This window comes from Sturnira hondurensis, unplaced genomic scaffold, assembly GCF_014824575.4.
Source record: "Sturnira hondurensis isolate 20B ecotype Veracruz unplaced genomic scaffold, ASM1482457v3 Scaffold0024822, whole genome shotgun sequence".
In the NCBI taxonomy this organism is placed as follows: Eukaryota; Metazoa; Chordata; class Mammalia; order Chiroptera; family Phyllostomidae; genus Sturnira; species Sturnira hondurensis.
In genome coordinates this window covers 7,442,712-7,463,251 of record NW_028097453.1, presented here as the reverse complement: position 1 = coordinate 7,463,251, position 20,540 = coordinate 7,442,712, and the positions used below count along the sequence as shown (strand labels likewise).

The 20,540-nt window shown below is 40.4% G+C and overlaps 1 protein-coding gene across 1 annotated transcript in view; it reads left to right on the top strand.

The window, feature by feature from the left end:
* The window catches only part of NOTCH2 (notch receptor 2), a 158,646-nt gene that overhangs the window by 65,795 nt on the left and 72,311 nt on the right, over window positions 1-20,540 (top strand). Inside the window, exons 3-5 of the mRNA XM_037038736.1 lie at window positions 6,123-6,382; window positions 9,356-9,691; window positions 18,733-18,855. Coding sequence (XP_036894631.1) covers window positions 6,123-6,382; window positions 9,356-9,691; window positions 18,733-18,855 — 719 coding nt within the window. The remainder of the gene's footprint in view (window positions 1-6,122; window positions 6,383-9,355; window positions 9,692-18,732; window positions 18,856-20,540) is intronic.

The following is a 20,540-nucleotide window of genomic DNA, read 5'->3' as shown; positions in this document are numbered from 1 at the left end:
TACGGAAGTCCGACAACAACGAACCATTCATCCAGACCGGTAAGAGGGGCGGAGTTAGCGGCTGGCAGAGCCAGGTTGTGCCGGAAAAAGTGGCTGGACCAACCCAGGCGTGCAGGCAGTCGTTGGCAGATTCCAGGTACAGGGGTGGCAATGGGCAGGCCCAGTGGGGGCGCAAGGTGGCTGTCTGACCATAGTCACACATTCACACTCAGATAAACCAGAAGAAGGAGCCAGGAGTGAGACAGATTGCACAAACCAGGGCCCCAGTGTGGGGAATTAAAGCCTAAAAGCACCAATTGGAAAAACTTTCGGGGTCGAGAAGCTCCCAGGCTCACAGAGAGTTTGTTGGAGAGACCCACAGGGTCCTGGAGGGTGCACAAGCCCACACACCTGGGAGCTGGCACCAGGGGGGCCCAGTTTGCTTGCGGGAAGCAGCAGAGGGGACCAAAATCCAAGAGAGAGCGTGGAACAAGAGCCATTGCCCCTCTCTGACCCCGCCCCCACATACAGCATCACAACCCAGCAACCTGGGTTGCCCCACCCTGGTGAACACCTAAGGCTCCGCCCCTCATACCTAACAGGCTAGAACAGACCAAAACATTATGGCTTAAGAACAGCTCAAATCCCCAGAGCCAGTACTTCTAAGTGACCAAGAGATAGCCAACCTATCAGATACACAGTTCAAAATACTGGTGATCAGGATGCTCACAGAACTGGTTGATTTTAGTCACAAATTAGAGGAACAAATGAAGGCTAAACTAAGTGAAATGAAGGGAAATTCACAGGAAACCAACAGTGAGGGAAAGGAAACTGTGTTTCATATCAATGGAGTGGATCAGAAGGAAGAAAAAAAATGACCAAACAGAAAAGAATGAAGAAACAAGAATTAAAAAAAATGAGTAGAAGCTTAGGAACCTTCAGGACATTTTTAAATGTTCCAACATCCAAATTATAGGAGTACCAGAAGGAGAAGAGGAACAGCAACAAGTGGAAAACTTATTTGACCAAATAATAAAGGAGAACTTCCCCAGTCTGGCAAAGGAAATAGACTTCCAGGAAATCCAGGAAGCTCAGAGAGTCCCAAAGAAGTTGGACCCAAGAAGGAACACACCAAGGCACATCATCATTACATTATCCAAGATTAAAAGTGACGAGAGAATCCTAGAAGAAGCAAGAGATAAGGGGACGGTCACCTACAAAGGAGTTCCCATCAGACTGTCAGCGGATTTCTCAAAAGAGACCTTACAGGCAAGAAGGGCCTGGAAAGAAGTATTCCAAGTCATGAAATCCAAAGGCCTACATTCAAGATTGCTCTATCCAGAAAAGCTTTTGTTTAGAATTGGAAGGGCAGATAAAGTGCTTCTCAGATAAGGTCAAATGCAAGGAGTTCATCATCACCAAGCCCTTATTATATGAAATGTTAAGGGGACTTATCTAAGAAAAAGAAGATAAAAAATGTGAACAGTGAAAGGACAGCAAACTCACAGTTATTAACAACCACACCTAAAGCAAAAGCAAACTAAGAGGACAGCTAGATCGGGAGTGGAAACATAGAAATGGAGATCACAAGGAGGGTTAGCAACAGGGGAGTGGGGGGAGGAGAAGGGGGGAGAAGATACAGAGAATAAGTAGCATAGACGGTACTAGGTAGAAAATAGATAGGGGGAGGGCAAGAATAGTATGGGAAATATAGAATCTAAAGAACTTGTGACACATGGACATAAACTAAAGGGAAATGGTGGGGGAGGGGGTGTGCAGGGTGGAGGGGAATGAAGTGGGGAAATGGGACAACTGTAATGGCATAATCAATAAAATATATTTTAAAAAAGAAATTAAGTCATTATTATACCAACAATAGGTCCAGTTTGACATAAAAATTAGATGTGGTCCTATACTTGGACTACAGGGGAGTAAGTCAGTTATACATCGATCATATCTAAATATTTCACTAGAGTAAAACTAAAATCCTTCTTACAGGGGCCTGCAGGCCCCTCACACCCACCTTTCAGGCACAGCTGTCATCTGTTTTCTCTTACTCTTTTTGTAAACTAATCCCTTTGGTAGAACTGCATGGCTCTTGCTAATCCTCACACATGCCAGGGCCGTTCCGTTTTAGGGCTTTGGTGCTCGCTGTTGCCTCTGGCCCGCGCACACTTCCGCTAGATCTCGCCATGGGTGGTCCGTCCGTCACCTCGTTCAGGTCTTGCCTCAAATGCACCTTTTCAGTGAGGTCTTCTCTGGTTTTCCTATTTAAAGCCAAAAATACCTCACTTTTATCTATCCTGTACTGTCCCTAATTTCATCTTTTCCTATCCCTTTTTCCTGTTTTATTTTTTGTAATGCTTATACCTACACCTAACAAATAATACATTTTACTTATTCATTTTGTTTTTGTTTTCTCTTACTAGAATTTTCAACTCCACAACTTTAAGAATTTTCTTAGCACTAGAACAATGCCTGGAACTTACTAAATGTTTGTTGCATGAATGAATGAGTGTAATATTCTTTTTTTTTTAAAAGATTTTATTTATTTATCTTTAGAAGGGAAGGGAAGGAGAGAGGGAGAGAAATATCAATGTATGGTTGCCTCTTGTGAGTCCCCTGCTGGGAACTCACCTGCAACCCAGGCATGTGCCCTGACTAGGAATCGAACCGTGATCGTGTGGTTCGCAGGCCCACGCTCAATCCACTGAGCTATACCAGCCAGGGTTAATGAGTGTAATATTCTTTGTGGAAACAGATACAAGAACAACTATCACCAAAACATTATTATTAATAAGCATGAAGGATGCTATTTATAGAATTAGGCTTCATATATTCTTTTACTCAGGAGTTCACAAACTTTTTCTGCATCAGATAGTAAGTAGTTTTGTGGGCCATATTGTCTCATTGCAGCTGTTCAGCCCTGTTATTGTAATGCAGAAATAGCCACAGACAATTCAGAAATAAATGTATGTGCCTATGTTCCAATAAGAACATAAGAACCAATGTCCAATAAGAACCTTATTTATAGACACTGAAATTTAAATTTTTACATAATTTTCAAATGTTGTAAAACATTCTTCTTTTGATTTTTTCCCAACCATTTAGTTTATTTTATTTTTTAGATTTTATTTATTTAATTATTTTTAGAGACGGAAGGGAAAAAGAAAGAGCAAGAGAAACATTGATGTGTAAGAGATACATTGATTGTTTGCCTCTTACAGTGCCTTCAACAGGGGACCTGTCCTGTAATCCAGGCACGTGCCCTGACTGGAAATTGAACCAGTGACTTTCTGGTTCCCAGGTCGGCGCTCATTTCATTGTACCACATCAGCCAGGGTCCTGAACCATTCAAAAATGTAAAATTATTCTCAGCCCAATTATTCTCAGTGGCCAGAGTAGACCCTGAAGATGTAGTTTGTCAACTCTGCCTATACTGGTTTCTTAAGCAACCTGTACTGGTTGAAATTATTTTTCCATATAGGAAGCAGCAATGTAGATTACATTTTAGTAACAGATAATTCAGCAGTACATACTTTTGTCTGGCTCCAGATTTTTTGTAGTATTTCATTTTTGTTTTCCCAGGAACCTTACGGTTTCATGATGTGTTTACGATGGTGATATTTCAGTGAGTTTGCATTCTCTGAGCAGGTGCTGCATCAGAGTGTTGGAGAGGTATTGACAGTGTCATAGGCCAGGAGCACAGCTGGGCAAAGCCCACCCCCATTTAAAAGTTTGCCGTTATTTACAAGGTAAATAGTTTTCATATGGAGGAATCAAGCATTGTCAGCCAGGCCTAGTGTCCAGAGGACCGGAGTCCTGTGAATGAGAACTGTGGCGCAGTCTTTAACATTATCCAGAACAGAGTTTTTGAGTAAATTGCAAATGCTTTTACTAATACAGCTCAGGGTTAATTTTAGCTATGCTACATTGGCTGTTTTTACTCCCTTACTTAAAAAAAATCAGAAAATAACCTATTCTATTACCAAATCAAGCCGTGATTTAAGTAATGTATCATATTTTCCTCAGTAAGTACCAAGAGAAAGAAATGTTTTTCATTTGCAAAACTCTTTAATAAAAGGTTTTTCACATACTTGATTTTATTAGATTCTTACCCAAGTATTTAAAATCTGAGAAAACTAATAGTCAGTGAGGTTAAAAACCTTGTCCAAGAGCTCAGCATCAGGATCCCCATAGGCCTGACCATACGAGGTACAGGCTCCTTGCTGGAAATTTGAGCCAGTCTTTGGCTTGAGCCAGTCATTTGTGCCCTCCGCTCACTACATCTCCATCTCTAGCTTTGCCTTCTCATGAAGATGCTCAAAGCTGACTGCTCCTGGCTCTGCCGCACTCACTGTACACAGCTCTGGGTGGGGGGTGCTGTGGTCAGTTACATCACTACCACTTACTAGCTCTGTTTCCTCCGCAGCCATTTTAGCTACTGCATAATTTTTCTGGGCATATTCTGTCTTAGTTCCCTAATGTCTGGTTCTCCTTCCTTTCTCAATAATTGTGACCTCTAAAGACTACCTTGACAACCAGTAGCTAATTAAAAGTCTTGGGTATGATTGGCAGAGAGAGGAAGAAGAAAACATGATGCCAGTGCTTCAAATCTGGGTGACTGGGAGCGTCAGGGCACAGTGGCGCCCACAGTGGGCCGAGGAAGCTATGATAGGAGCTGGGTCCCCCTCACTCCAACCAGGCTATTTATTTATTTATTTATTTATGTATTTTTCAATTACTTTCAACATTATTTTGTATTGGTTTCAGGTAAACAGCCTAGTGGTTAGACATAGTGTTCTCCTCAATATTCCCAGTACCCAAATGGCACCATGCATAGTTACTGCAACATTACTGACTATATTCCCTGTGCCGTCCGTACCTTACATATTTGTGACTATTCTGTAACTACCAATTTCTACTTCTTAATTCCTTCACCTCTTTCTCCCCAGTCTTCCAATACTCCTCTCGGGAGCTGCTTTTGGGGAGAAAGATTTAGAGTTTAAATGTGTTACCTTTGAGGTAATGGCGGAACAGTGTTGTAAGTTTAGTCTTCTATGCTCCAAGAAGTAAAATGTAGAAATATTTTGAACCAAATATCTGGGGGGGCAGCCACATGGTAAAGTTTATGGTTCACCTCAAAGTCATCATGTTCCTCTTCATTATGAATGGAGACTTTCTATATCTTTTTAATGATATTTAGAGAAAATTTTCATAAATATTACAGTTTTGGATGGTTGTATATGTTATGAATCAGTGGGTGGAATATATAAAAATTCTTCAACATACCATGTGGAAAGTGTTATAGAAAGTTATAGAACACAATTCAATAACAATGGAATTGTTTTCCATTATTCACTTTTGGGTCTATATGGTACGTTTTTAATGTCATGTTAGTTATATTTTGTGCTTTTTAAAATTTGGTTAAAAAAAAGCTACCTACTACTTATATTGTAACAGATTTAAATTAAAAAGAAAAGCTCCTGTGAAGTGTTCCCCACTCCTTTTTGTTTCTTTATCACAGTCTCAACCTCCTGAACAGAACCCAGAAATCCAGACCAATTGATGTTTCAATGGAGAAAAGGAGAACTTATTATTTTAATGCTTTATTGAGAGAAGATGCATGGTATTTTATGTTTTTAACTGGAGAGGAAAGAGAGCCAGTCCACGCATTATCATGTGAATGTCTTAATGCTAGGGCATTAATTAATTATCCAAGGGCATTATGCCCTTAATTATCCAAGGGCATAATCAAAATGAGAAAGTTAATGAATTTAAATGCACAAGTATCAACAGTGCTGCACCAAAAGGTGCTGTTTTACTGTACCAGTCTGTACGTACATGAAAAAAATGCAGAGTTGTATTTTGCCTTTGAATAAAAGTCATGCTGACTGGCTGTGGCAGACAATGCTGGATCACCCGCCCAGTATTCTGTCTCCAGTCTAGACTCAAAAGGACATGAGAATATGAGGTTAATTTCTCTGAACATTTTTGCTCCTAAAGTGTGGCAGTTTGCAGTTGTACCTTCAGGGCTGTCAGTTCACGGTCCGGTGTTTTCTTGGCCGGACTGCATTATTTTGTAAGCTTTTGGATTTGTAGGAAGTCATGTATTTTCATGGACTTCTCTCTTTTCTACACAGATGTCCAGAGGGCTTCGTGGGAGAATATTGTCAACATCGAAACCCCTGTGAGAAGAGCCGCTGCCAGAATGGTGGGACATGTGTGGCCCAGGCCATGTTGGGGAAAGCCACGTGCCAGTGTGCCCTGGGGTTCACGGGCGAAGACTGCCAGTACTCCACCACTCACCCCTGCTACGCACAGCCCTCCTGTCAGAATGGAGGCACCTGCCACGTGCTCAGCAAGGATGACTATGAGTGCGTCTGCCAAGCCGGTTTCACAGGTACCAGATGGAACTCAGGCCCGTCCTTTTCGGGTGTCAGTGTATGTCTTTATTCAGCTTCTTTTGAATCTTGACATCAACATCTGGCTCTTAAGAGTCCCCCAGCTCTGGTACATACTTAACATTATGGTAAGGAACTGGAATGTTCTGGACAACTATTTTTAGCTTTCTTTTGAGAGTTTTCAGAGAGGAGGAAGAGAAAGAAAAGGGGTCAGATACTCAGAAGTATTTGCTTAAAGTATACATGTCAGGATTGGGGATCAGAATCACGTCATTGTCACCAGAAGAAAAGCTGTTTGTGCTATTAATTACTTCTTGAAATCTCCTCTCCCTAGACATTCAGGGCATTGGGTGTTCTGACTTTCTGAACTCTGATTGGTCCTTTTGCTTCTGCATTCCCTTGTCCTCATCCATTCTATATTTGTGTTCCTTGGAACTCTGTTTAGAGGCTTCTGTAAAGTCTTATTACAGCTCTCCCAAGGGAAATCTCACTAACTGTCCTTGTGTCCAGTTGCCGAGGACTTTGATAGTTATCTTTTTTGCTTTACCCTGACCCTGACATTCAGACTTATATTTCCAAGTATGTATTGCCTATTATCTTTGGATGCTCAACAGGTACAACAAACTTAACACATTGATATAAATAGTGCTACATTCTGAGTACTTCAAATTAGAAATTCCCTCTCACTTGTCCTTGCCTGCCTTAGACTCAGTCGCCCAACCCACCCTTTGAATGACCTCTCGCCGGCTTCTCTCCATTTGCTCTCCTACTCTCCCGTGGAAGTCCCTGTCATCTCTCACCTGGACTCCTGCAGTCATTTTCTAACTGGTCTCCTTGCCTTTATCATCTCTCCGTCTTGTTCACCTACTGCATTGTCATAGCTTTAATTATGAATGTAAATCCTTTTATAAATTCACCAGCTTTCAATGCCTAATGACTTCCCATCACCCACAGGGTAAACTGAAAACTCTTTTCCATGGCTTCCATAGCCCTTCACAGTCTGGACCTTATATCTGTTTAGAGCTTCATCTTCCTGCAAGCATCTAGTTCTAGTCATCATTCTAGTCATGAGAATGCCATCATTCTCATCATTTCCTGAAAATGTCGTGCTTCCCATTGCGTCCATGCTATTGCACACCCCTTTGCTGGGAATGTCCTTTTCTATTATTGGTAATTGTCCAATGTTTTTTTAAAAACTCTGTTTTACTGGCCCTGTCATGATTCCTTTAGGCAGTTAGTTTTTATGTGCTATTATTTTATGTGCCACAATCTATGATAATTTTTACATGTCTCTCATCTGACTAGGTTATGAATTCTTCAGAGGTAGGTCTGAGCTTTATTCCAAACGAACCATAAGTGTTTATTGAGTTAGATGAGAAAAAGAGAGCCATTTGTTGTTTTGTCCCCAACGACACCAATAATTTTGTAAATCTAATAAGCAAAAAATGAAAAACATTCTCAGAAAACTAGACTGGATCAGTTAGTTTGTAATTTTTGCTCTTGATTTTTCGTTATAAGATGTTGATTGGAGTAGATAATAGGGTGATCCATTATCTCCATTATGACTGTGATAGCTTTGATACTGTGAGTGATTGAAGAGATTTGGTAGTTAAGAGAGTAATTCTTTCCTGATGATCAGTTTTGAGTTGTCTTGCTCCACAAGGAAAAGGGAGGCTATGCCCATTTAAATTGGTTTAATTCTGAATGGGCAAAGTGACAGTAATGCCTTCTTTATAATTAAAATGATTTCTCTGAAATGATCCCCAAATTAAAACTTCTTCCTTTGCCATTGTAAGGATTTGTTCTCGGTATTCTGCAGGTTTCTGATCATGTTAGCACATCTGCAACTTTTGTCTGTCACAGGTTAAGTGCACCCTTTTGGTTTTGTGATAGCCTTATACCCTAGTATAGACATCCCTAGTCAGACTTCATTAAGCTCCACCCTTAGGTGAAGAAACAGGCAGGAAGCTAATGCTTATATACTATATAACATTTATGGGAAACCAAGTTCCGGACCTTTCTATTTCAGCTATAGGCAAACACTCTGATGATACACGTGGTTGTCTAAAGTAACTGTTTTAATCTCCTTCCCACTGTAGGTAGGTACCTGTCATGAGAAAAAGTAGGAAGAAAAATACCAGCTTAAAAAAATTTTTCTCTCTGCTTCGCACCCTGAGATCTGTGTTGTGCCCAAACATTTATCAGAGCTTTCCCCTTTGATCTGACATTTAGCGATGGGCAGAGAGCACTTCTGTGTGCTCACGTGTCAGTCCCCTTTCCCCTCTTTTACAGAAGCTGTTGTGACTCTCACTTGCTTCCCTGTGGGGTATTTACTTTGACAACCACTTAGAGTATTACCAATTCAGCGGGTTCTCACATATTCACTGTAAAAAAAAAAGCTTAAGCTAATGACAACAAAAAGCCACAAGAATACCAAATTTATTAGTAGTATAGGAGTGGGTTTTTTTTCTCTTTCTACCGCTTTCTGCTTTGCTTCCTTGGAGTCATGCCTTGGTATCCAGCACGTGAGAGCCTTCCTGCTTCTTCTGGTGCCTTTCTTCCTAAGAAAGCCCATGAAAGTTACCTTCCTAGTCTTTTAGTTTTATGACTGCTTCTAGTTTTGTCTAGTTTTCATATACAAGGAGCCAGAGATTCTTCATCTTCTTCAAACACATCAAGCAATATTTATATCAAGACCACGATTAGTAGAATGTTTCCAAGAATATGTGTGCATGTGTGTTGTGTTTAAAGGAAAAAGAAATAGTATTGACTTGTTTATATCTTCCAAGAGATCTATTTAGTAACTGTATGTTGTGGAAAATATCAATACATTTTATTTATCCGGAGAGCTTAAGGATTCTCCATGCAGTAACCCCCTGATGTCACCTGTTGGTCGAGAGATGTGGGGGGTTGAAGATGGTGCCCACTCCCATTTCTGGGGGCAGTACTGAGTTCTGTTATCTTCCTTCCAGGTAAGCTGTGCCAGTGGACCGATGCCTGCCAGTCTCATCCCTGTGCAAATGGAAGTACCTGTACCACCGTGGCCAACCAGTTCTCCTGCAAATGCCTTGCAGGCTTCACAGGGCAGAAATGTGAGACTGATGTCAATGAGTGTGACATTCCAGGACAATGCCAGCATGGCGGTACCTGTCTGAACCTGCCAGGTTCCTATCAGTGCCAGTGCCCCCAGGGCTTCACAGGCCAGCACTGTGACAGCCCCTATGTGCCCTGTGCTCCCTCCCCCTGTGTCAATGGAGGCACCTGCCGGCAGACTGGCGACTTCACTTTTGAGTGCAACTGCCTTCCAGGTAAGGAGTTCCCCTAGTGTCCTTGGATAGGGAGATGCACCTCCTGCACAGAAGGAAGGTGGTAGGTGGGGCTCTATCGCTCCGTTAGGAAGTATCCTTCTTAGGGGAGGGGTGTGGGGGAGGGCTGAGAGAGAAAGGGGAAGTGAGAATTTGGGTGAGGTGGCTTACAAGAGAGGGAGGAGTTTTATGGGTCTAATGTGGTGTATAAACTGAGCAGGGGGTAATCTAACATGTCAGGGTTTATGATGATGAGTGGCTAGGAGATTGTTTAGTGTCCTTTTTGGAGAAACAGTAATTACAGAAACAGCTGTGGGAAAGGGATAGACAAGTCTATGGGATGGAAAGGAGCACAATTGAGAATTAGACATTGAAAAATAGGTGTGAGTAACGAAGTGCTTTAAACTGAATTAACAGTAATTAGGTGATCAGGTTTCCTATATGCTTTTACCTCTAAAAAAACATTTTTCTATCTACTTAAATGTGCCTACTTACCCTTCTGTGATTTTTCCCTGGGTTTCTGGGCCTCAAAAACCCTTTTCACTCTGTCTGACTTTGGGATAACCCTGCCTTGACTTGAAGCTAGAGAATTTTGGAACTGGGGTGGGGGTTGGTGCTCTGTTAATCAGTGAGCACTTTATGGTGAGCACTGAGAGATTATATATGGTACAATCACGCATAATCCTAAAGTAGAAACACAAAGATGAGCAATGTATGGGAACGTGGGGCCCAGCGTTCTGCAGAGGAAAAGAGTGAGCCTGGCCAATTCACTGAACTCCTTATAAAAATGATGCGGATGCTGAAAACTGAGAATTTTGATTGGGAACAGAACATAAGCAGCTGGAACAGATGAATTACTAAGCAACAAAGATTCTGTTTTTATACAAATATCCTTTGTACAAAAACAAAAGAAGGAAAACTTGGGGGGGAATGATGTGCTAAGTAAGCAGAATTGCCTCAGAAAGAAGTTTTCTAGCTACTTTTCCAGAATGGGAATCTTTGATTCTGGTGTTGAAGGTATGGTTCCCATACAGTGGAATTGTGTATTTTATCTTTTGGGTATTAAAGGTCATATCTTGGTCCCTGGTATAAAATCAAATGGTAATTTATTCATTTCATTTAGTAAAAATTTATTGACTGCCAGCCATGTTCTAGGCACTTAGGCTATGGGCGATCCAAGACACTGCCACACCATAGAAGACTTGTTACTATTTAACTGAAGCTTCAGGAGTAACTATTATTGTATCACTTTCAGTTTCTCTTTCAATGAAGAATAGATAATACTATCATTTGAAACACTAAATAAACTTTTATTGGCATAATATTACTATTGTCTGTATTATCTGAAAGAATAACTAAGAAAGATAGCCTCACTTCTGTTTTTATTTTAAGGATTAAGGAATGAAATAAAAATGTAAACAATTTAATTTTACAAATATTCTAATAGTCTAGTATTTTAAAAGTCTACTAGTCTGAGTGGCTAGTAGTGAAGGTTAGTGTGGTTTATTATTGAAGGCTAATTGTGTTTTTAAGCTTCAAGAGAATTGCTTTTAATAGTTGCCTAGAACAAGAGGTTAATTTGGCAGCAAAATGCTGACGGGAAGTTAGAGAAGTCAATAAAGGAAGTTTTTAGCTAGGAGAGAGTGATTACTCACCCCCATAGTCTTTGCATTGTTATCCATTAGCCACGATAAGAACCTCAGGGAATTCTGAGAGTGTGTGCAGGAAAGGATCTGTCAAACCAGAATAGCATCTCCTCCTTGAGAAAGGAAATAACCAGGGATTCCACAGCTGAGAGGCTGCCAAGGCTAGTGGGATGAGTGAGGAAAACTTGGCTCTGTCTTACACTCTGCTTGTAGTTGAAAGCAAGACTTTTATTTACTCACTGATGAAGTGTGCGTATGCATGTGTGTGTTGGGAGTGCGGGGGTGGGGGAGAGTCGATGAAGAGAAAAACTAACATACAATGCCTTTTATGAGTCAGGCACTCTGCCAGGTCCTTGTACGTTCGCTAGTTCATTTACACAAAACCTTGGGGACAAGTATTGATTTTCCAAGTTTTCCAAGGTGAAGTAATTCAAGTTCGGAGATGTCAAGTGATTTGCCCAAAGTGGCGCAGCTGACAGGTGGTCAGGTGGAGTCTTTCCCCCAGACAGATGCTTTCCAAAGCTTTGGCATCTCGCTGCATCACCCGAACTACTTCTCTACCCCTGGGTGTGCTTTGAGTATGAATGAAACTTTGTTAAATGCATTGAGGTGTTTGAGTTAAAAGGAAATTACACTCATGTTATAAGAAAAAAGAGATACTTCTAATTATGATTGACTAGCATTCATTACATATCAGCCTATGTATGATATATTGGAAACATTTAAAAATAGGTAGACTTGTTCTTGCCTTTCAGGATCCCATGATCCATAAGCTACATGACATTAGCTTAGACAATGTACAGAAGGAAGTTAAAGATGAATGTAAAACAGTAGATAACGCAGTAACACTGTGAATAAATAGATACTTACACAATTTGTAAGATTGTATGCTCATTGTTTTCTCTGTTGTAAGTGGACTTTGGAAAATATTAACTTTATTTCCACATAGGAAATAGTGTCTGGAAGGTGATTTTCCTTTACAAAGTTTTTTTTGATAAATGCAATACCTTTCTCCTTGCCCTTTCCTCTATTGCCCTCCACATTATTCTAAATGACTAAAATGTTACTTAAAATAATAATCAATATTTCACTTATAAAACTGGGGGAACTAAGTCAGCATAGTAACTTGTAAAGGTCATCTGTAACTCCCAGATGGCTTCTTCCCACCTCATTTAAGGTCTTTGCACTTGTAATTGAGGCCTAGCCTGATCACCCTATTTAAAATTGTAACCATACTCTAAATCTCCTTAACCACTGGCCCTTATCTACTCTTCTTTTTCTGTAAGACTTATCTTCTTACTGTATAATTTTTACTGTATAATTTACTTGATGTGTCTATTGTTTGTTGTCTGACTTTTCCAAATTTCTGCTCCCTCTTCTCCAGAGTGAAAGGTAGGATCTTCGTTTTTGTTAGCAGTGTTATCCCAAACCCCTAAAAACCAGTGCCAGCTACACAGTAGGTGCACAAATGTTTCTTGACTGACTGAGTTTCATATCCTATCACAGTGTTGAGAATGTAACTGGGAATGTAACTGTTGAGAATGTAAGTGTTGAGAATGGAAGTCCACTTACAACAGAGAAAACAATGACAATGTTTGGTCTCATTTCCTTCCTGCTGTCATGCATCTTAGATCTTGCCTGGCTTTTCCCTTTGTTGTTGTATTCTATTATACTGGGTAAGAAGAATTTTGGAGTGCTTTTTAATTTTGAAGGTCAGTGACCCCCACATAAGTTAGTGATTATATTGGAAGGTTTAGTTATAGTTCTTTTCCTGCAAAGGGCACTATTGTTATAGTGAATTAATTTTAGTATTATTGTAAGGCTCCTGGTGGCGGGGGAAGTGATTAAAACTGCAAAAATGACTCATCTTGTGTGACAAAGAAAGTGGAATTTTTCTATAGTGGGAAGAAGAAACAATATATTCAAGAGGAAACTAATAGACATAAACCAAGGAACTATATTTCATCTTCTCCTTGGGTCAGCAACTTTTAAAAATCCAGACCTTCATGAGCGACCATTAAGTAAATTATTTAGCAGATGCCCTGAGGAGGAGCACTTAGCCAGAATCATTTTAACATAAGAACAAAATAGAAAATAAATCATTCAGTTATTGACTCCCAGTATTTTGAGGTTAGGGCCAACTAGTGGGGAGAGAATGAGTTAGGCCCATTTTGTGTTTGTGGACATTTAAAAAAGTTTCACAGGTAATCAGAAAACAACGGGGTGTTTGAATCTGTTGGCTGTGGCCTTGTGTTCATAGTTGGATTGAACAGTCCTCAGTGTATTTTCCCTTTTTCTTTTTCTCCCACACCTTTTTATTCCTCTGTGATTTTTAAAAAAACTTCATAAAAAGCTGTGTGATCTTGTCCTCGCCAAACAACGAATGCTTATCCTTTGTAAGCCTGCCCTATACTTCACAGGGTGATTGTGCCTGCTATCCCTGTATCATTGAAATAATGCTTTAGGCACATTTTGTGGCTTTTGTGTCTGCTCTGTTGTTGCTGAGCTTAAAAGCTGTTAGAAGAAATTCCTCCTTGCATTCTCACACACAGGGCTTGTAATGTTCTCCTGGGCATTAAAGTAGTCATATCTTGGCAGGTGTCTCTGGAGCAGATGCAGAAATCTGCTCATACTGCTTTTCAGTGTGCGTTATTTTAGCTTCTTTGACTCGGGCCCCAAGTCCAATTTTACTCAATATTCTTGGAGGTGTTTCCCGCTTTCCCATGCTTGGTGGTTTTGCCCATACTGTCTCCTCAGCTTTCCATCACCTTCTTCCCCAACCCCGGCCACCTTTTTGTGCAGAACTCATTCTTTAATGAGGCATCCACTTCACTGAGATGCCTTCTGTATTCTCCACCCCCTTGGGGGATTAGAGATACTCTGAGGTCTTTTGGCAACCTGTACACCTCCAGCAGATCGTGATTTGTTCATCTTTCCCAGCAGACACTCTAGTTTTCACTCTCTCCCTCCCTCCCAGTATCCAACTTAGCGCTTGGCTCAGAATTGTGACTCAGTGAATATTTGGCAAAGGAATGAATTGAATGTGATAGAGAAGAGAATTCCTGCATTTTATATATATATATATATATATATATATATATATATATATATGTATATATGTATATATATATATATTTTAAATGCACTGAATTTATTTCTTCTGAATACCCGTATTCATTTCTGTGACTTCTTTGGTAATAAAGTTAGAAAGGAAGGTGGAGAGCATTAGGGAGATCCCAGGGAGGCAGACAGGAGCAGCAGCCTGGGTTGGGGGGGGGGATGCATGGGCTGGTCTTGGGGGTCAGCGAGCTCCTCTGGACTCATTCGGAAGATGGAAGGTATGTGCCAAGAAAATCAGCTGGACCCAGATAGGACCAGTTGCTTTTGTGAGAGGCTTCTTTCCAGGGGTTTGGGGGAGAAGGTAGTCTTACAGATTTTTACCTTTTTGCCTTTGTCCCCACCATTTCAGGTGTCCCTGTGTTTTTCCTCACTCTTTCATCACTCTACATGGAAGCCTTTCCTAAGGACTTTCAGCCTTGCCTGAGAGATTCCTGGTTGTGCTTTCTCGTCTTCTCTGTTTGCTCTACTTTGTGCCTCTCCACCTAGCCTTCCCACCTTCACACCTCCCAGGGTCTGAAAACAGAAAGCTACGATGTTCTCTTGAGAAATGCTGTTCTTTGTGTGGGATGACAAGTTCAAAAGATTCTTTTCTGGTCCCCACCCTCACTGTCATTATTTATCAGTTACATGGCCCATAGTTTTATAACAGCACAGTCTTAAAATGTTCCTTCTAAGTTTAATTTCTCTCCTTGTGTCCTTTTAAGGACGTGAATTGGCGTTAGACAGCAGATTCCTTTTAGTACGGTCATGGGAGCCTCTCTGTGAGTCTGCTACACCCATCCCACACGCAGGTCTGGAGCCTTGTCTGTTTCCCTTTCCGCTAAAACCTTAAAATATGTTGCAAAGAAGTGATACCCACCCCCTTGCATAGACTTTCTTACAAGAATTTGCTGGCTATTTCCAAAAAGAGTCCTGTATCTCTCTTTTTAAGGCATAAATCCTGTCTCAACTTTGGAGAACTGATTTGGCTTGAGTTTTTCTCAGACAGGGAACTTTTGACCTAAGGTCAGTTTTTCAGGTTATTGAAAGAGAACTCTGAGGTCCCCAGAGGATATACTTGTTGAAACTGGGTAAAGTTTCCACTTCAGTGTAGACGCCTGCCTACTAGTCACGTAAACTTGGATTGTGACTCTGAGCATGATCATCTGTCTACGTAAAAGGATTAGAGTAGATCATCTCTAAGGGGTGCTTTGATCTCATTGATTAATAGTGTTAGCTAGTATGTGTGTAGGAGAGGAACCACTGGGTGATAGGGTAACTAACCTTTTCAGGAACTACCAGACTGTATTCCAAAGTGGTGCACAGTTTTATATTCCAGTCAACAGTGTACGAGGTTTCCAAGTTTCTCTACATTGTCTTGTCAGCACTTGTTATTATCTGTCCTTTTGATTATCAACATCCTAGTGGATGTGAAATAACATCAAATTGTGGGTTTTATTTGTATTTCCCTGATGGTTGACGTGTGCTTATCATTTATATATTATCTTTGAAGAAAAGTCAATTCAGATCACTTACCCATTTGTAAGTAGATTGTCTTTTTATTACTGTATTATTTATGTTATATTTTTATTATTGTTTTAAGAGTTCTTTATATCATCTAGAAACAAATCTCTTGTCGGATAGATGATTTGCAAATATTTTCTCCCATTTTGTAGTCTTTCACAATCTTGATGGTGTCCTTTGAAGGCCAAATATTTTTAATCTTGTTGAAGTCCAAACTATACTATTTTTTCCTTTGTTGCTTGTGCTTTTGGTTATATTTAGAAAGCTTTGCCTGGCTCAAGTCACAGAGATTTAATCCTGAGTTTTCTTCCAAGAGTTTTATGATTTTGACTCTTACATTTTGAGTTAATTTTTGTGCATGGTGTGAGGAAAGGGTCCAACTTCATTCTTTTGTATGTTGGTATTTAATTGTTCCAGCACCATTTATTGAAGTGTTTTTATACCTAACTCATCTACTCTTTACGACAATAGTGTTAATAGGAAAACACTATTAACTCCCCCAGAGAGAAAATAAGTATCGTGTCCACGTGCACTCAGGTGATGCATGGCAAGGCCGAGAGTTGGACCTAGGCCGCGCTTCACCCGTGAACTGACGCTTTCACCTCTTCTTTCTTATCTCCCTATTGGCCAGGAAGAACTGCTTCAAAAGCAGTCAGTCTTAAAAAGAGAACATTTTATTTCTTATATGTTGTGGTTATCAAGAAATGCTTCTTATTTCTTAATTTGTCTGTGGTTGATGAATTCAGTTAGTTGTAGTGTTGACTCATACAAATTCAAGGTCGCAGTTTCCAATTTGGTTACAAGCGCTTTATCATCTCCCCGACACCCTAGTCGGTAATATGTAGTATTAGTCACCAGAAAGATCAGATTAGGGGGAGGATGATCATTACCAGTTCTAGAACATCACCAGGCCACCCAGGTTCTAACAGTGGTGGGCCGGGCACCTATTTCCCTCCCGCACTCTAACACTGAACCTTGGACTTTTCTAAAGATTGTTTCCATTAAGAGCACCAGACCAGGGACACCGACCTCACTTCTTGTTCAAGGACTGCTGCTTGGTAGATCTGTAGATTGCCTTCACTTCATCATAATATTTTCTGACTTAGCCCATTCATAGGATTAAACAGATATATGAGTAATATGATAAATATTTTTTTACAAATCTGAGTCTCCAAAATTTTTCATAGTCCTTCTCAGGCTTACTTAGTGATTCATCTGCCTGAAGGGCTTGATACCAAATACGAGGAGGAACAGAATTCTCTTTAGTCAAGCTTTCACTTATTCTCATATTCTATAAAGTGATTTCCTTTGGTCTCTGGGAAAGTATTCTGGCCATTTGATTTATACTCATTTACATGACTGCCACTGTATTCAGAGAAACCAGCCATGTTCCAGTATAACAGAACATGTAGTGAATACCACAGTGGCTTGTGGTAAGGAATGAATAAAGCAAGGTGTGATTGATGTCTTTCCCCACCCACAGGCTGTCAATGCCCTTAAAACAGGGACTCTGTCTCTTTTACTCACTGTTAATATCCCCAGTGCCTTAAGACTCATTAAGTGTTTTGAGTGTGACAGGAACCTTAAGGGACATTTTGAAGAGGCCAAGTACATAGTCATACTGTATTTCAAATAGGATGATATTTAGCAAACATTCTTTTGTTTTGAAACTGGTAGTCTTCTATTTTAATAGCTAAGGAATTAGGTAGCAAGAAGAGAGAAAGGGAAAAGCCCAGTATATAAATTACTGTGGGCAGTTAGAGTGAAATTTGATGTGCTAGTTTCATTTTTCATTAAAGGGGAAAATCAAGAGGCAAGAGGCAAAGCTATAAAATGTAGTGAGGAAGGGGAAGACTTTGAAGGGTTTGGAGGTTCGATTAGTAATAATACTGCCCCATTTTCAGATAGTTTTTTATATGTGTGTTGCATTTACTTGAGATGTGGCACTTACAACAGCCTAGAAAGGCAGGCCAGGCAGGTGGAGTCGCCCTCAGTTTACAGAGGAGGAAGTTGATTCAGAGCACAGGTGGCAAACACAAGGCCCGCGGGGCTGAGTCCAGCCCTCCACCTTGTTTTATCCGGCCGGCACCTTGTTTCTGCCTGGCAGCCGCGCCGAGCTCGCTTACCTGTTAAGCAGTAGGTCCATGTACACAGCCCTGAAATGGCATTCAGCCCTTTGAAGGCCACTGCGAGGCTGAAGTGGCCCCTGGTGAAAGTGAGTGTGACACCCCTGATTCAGATTAGGAATTTACCAGGTGTTAAGCAGTTTATCGGTTGTCAGGTTGGAACTTGATTTATATCTTCAGACTTGAACTTCAATATTTTTCTTATGCCCTTCACCCCTACCTTGTTTTCCCAAATAATAATCCCAAGGGGAAAATAAATTTAAATCTAATTAGATAATCTTTTATCTGTTCTCATTAATGTAGCACGGATCTAAGGTAAATCTAATACCTTCGTTAAGAACCAGTGAATAGCTGCCCCAAACAGAAATTGGTCTTCACTAGGGTTTTATTTCATGAAACTTGTGAGGTAACTATGAAAGCATGTCATTGGCATAATGAGTAACTTTAACTGTCTAGCTACGCTTGAGGCAAGAGAAGGCAGAAGACTGGAGGGCTTTTAATACAGTGAGTCCTGGGTTGACCAGCTGCTAGCTGCTGAACTGAAATAGTGAAGTAGGTTTCTGATGATCATGTCCTGCAGGAGAAGAGAAGATCATTTCTTCTGTATAGAATTCATCATTTTCACTTGTTCTTGCTCTTCTCGTACCAGGTTTTGAAGGCAGCACCTGTGAGCGGAATATCGATGACTGCCCTAACCACAGGTGTCAGAATGGAGGGGTTTGTGTGGACGGGGTTAATACCTACAACTGTCGCTGTCCCCCTCAGTGGACAGGTATGTATGGTGTGGCTAAAACCAGGATGGGGCATAGATTGGTGACCCGGGGCAGGAAGAATTAGGCTGTAATTGAAGTAGGCATCTTTCACAAGGGTCTCTGTGCTACATCATTGTGCTAACCCTCTAGGTTCTCCTGTGTTCATGTAAAGAAACATGTTCACAGGTATTGCTCCAAACTCAGCCCCGGGCTAGGTGCTGTGGCAGATGTGAGAAAAAGAGCATTATTGACAGACTCTGAGGTTGTCTGGGAAGCATAGCACATTGCCTGGAATGTAGTAGATGCATAATAAATATTTGAAAGGAAAAGAACATGCTTAAATGCAAAAATATAAATGTTCTTACCACACACATGTACAAATGGTAGCTATGTGAGGTGATGGATGTGCTAACTAATCTTATTATGGTAATTATTTGCAATGTATATGTATATTGAACAATCACATTGTGTACCTTAAACTTACACAATGTTATATGTCAATCATATCTCATTAAAGCCGAAAAAAAGGGAAACTACAATGTTTCAAGTTTTGGTGTAGTATCAAAGAATAATCATAATTATGAGAAAAGGCTATTAGAATACTCCCCTTCCGACTTAAAAAAAAAGTAAAAGTACGTTATAGAGACTTTGAGAGTTCAGTGCTTTTCACAGACAGAACTCTATCTCATCTTGTTGTTGTGTCCCATTTATGCAAAGGGCTGAGCGGGTACTCTTGATAACTTATTTTTATGATGGTCATTTATATTTTTATTTTCCCTTTTTTGTATCCTTTTGTGCGTAGGACAAAAACAGATATTTTTGCCTCTGAAAGTAGAAGGGTAGTCTTGCTTAATTTTACAACCTCTTTGTAAAAGTTTCTGATACTGTCTTAGGCAGATTTTCTACTTCTGTTTTCAAGTTAAGTTGATTTTATGCAGATGTTTGGATCCAATTTCTGTTTGTTTATCTAACTGAAAGTGAAGACAGTTAAGAACTAATTAAGTGATTAAGAACTGAGCCTTTTTGAGAGAAATTGATTAATTTAATATGCAAACCCTGTGAGTGATGGTACAAGGAAGAAACTTCAGTACCAGCGAGGGATGGGGCCTAGCAAAGATGTTGGGTTGCCGCCCACACTACCTGGTGTTTAGTGCTGTACATTGCTTTTCCTCCTCTGTAGCAGCTAATTATTTAGAGTACTTTTTAGAGCTGTAGACTGTGAACCAAAAAGATTAAAAGAGTTTAAAACTTCAATAACATGATTTCCTGAAAGGGCACATATTTCTGCTTTTAATCCCTAAACTGTCCTTTTTTAATACTTTCCCACTGGGTTCCCCCAAAACTGGACTTCCCCTAGAATTTCTTCTTGGTGTCTTGATCCTGGGACTGCACTCCCAAACCTCTGTTCTCTTTGCCATGCTCTCTGTACCTTTTGCCATTTCTGTGGTAGAATTTTCAAAGGCCATTTTTTTCAACTTAAAAATTACTGTGAAGTTAATTATATGACAATAACTGGAAAGATTTGAATTTTTCTTTTTAATGTCTCTCACAGTGGCAATGGGTGGGATGGGATATTTGTTGGGACCTTGAGCCCGTTCTCATCTCTCTTGCCCCGTGGTGGCAGAGCAGCTCTGTGTGGTACTAAGGCTTCCGATGCCAATCAGGATTAAGTGATATTGTGATTTCATTGCTGGTTTTTCTTTGT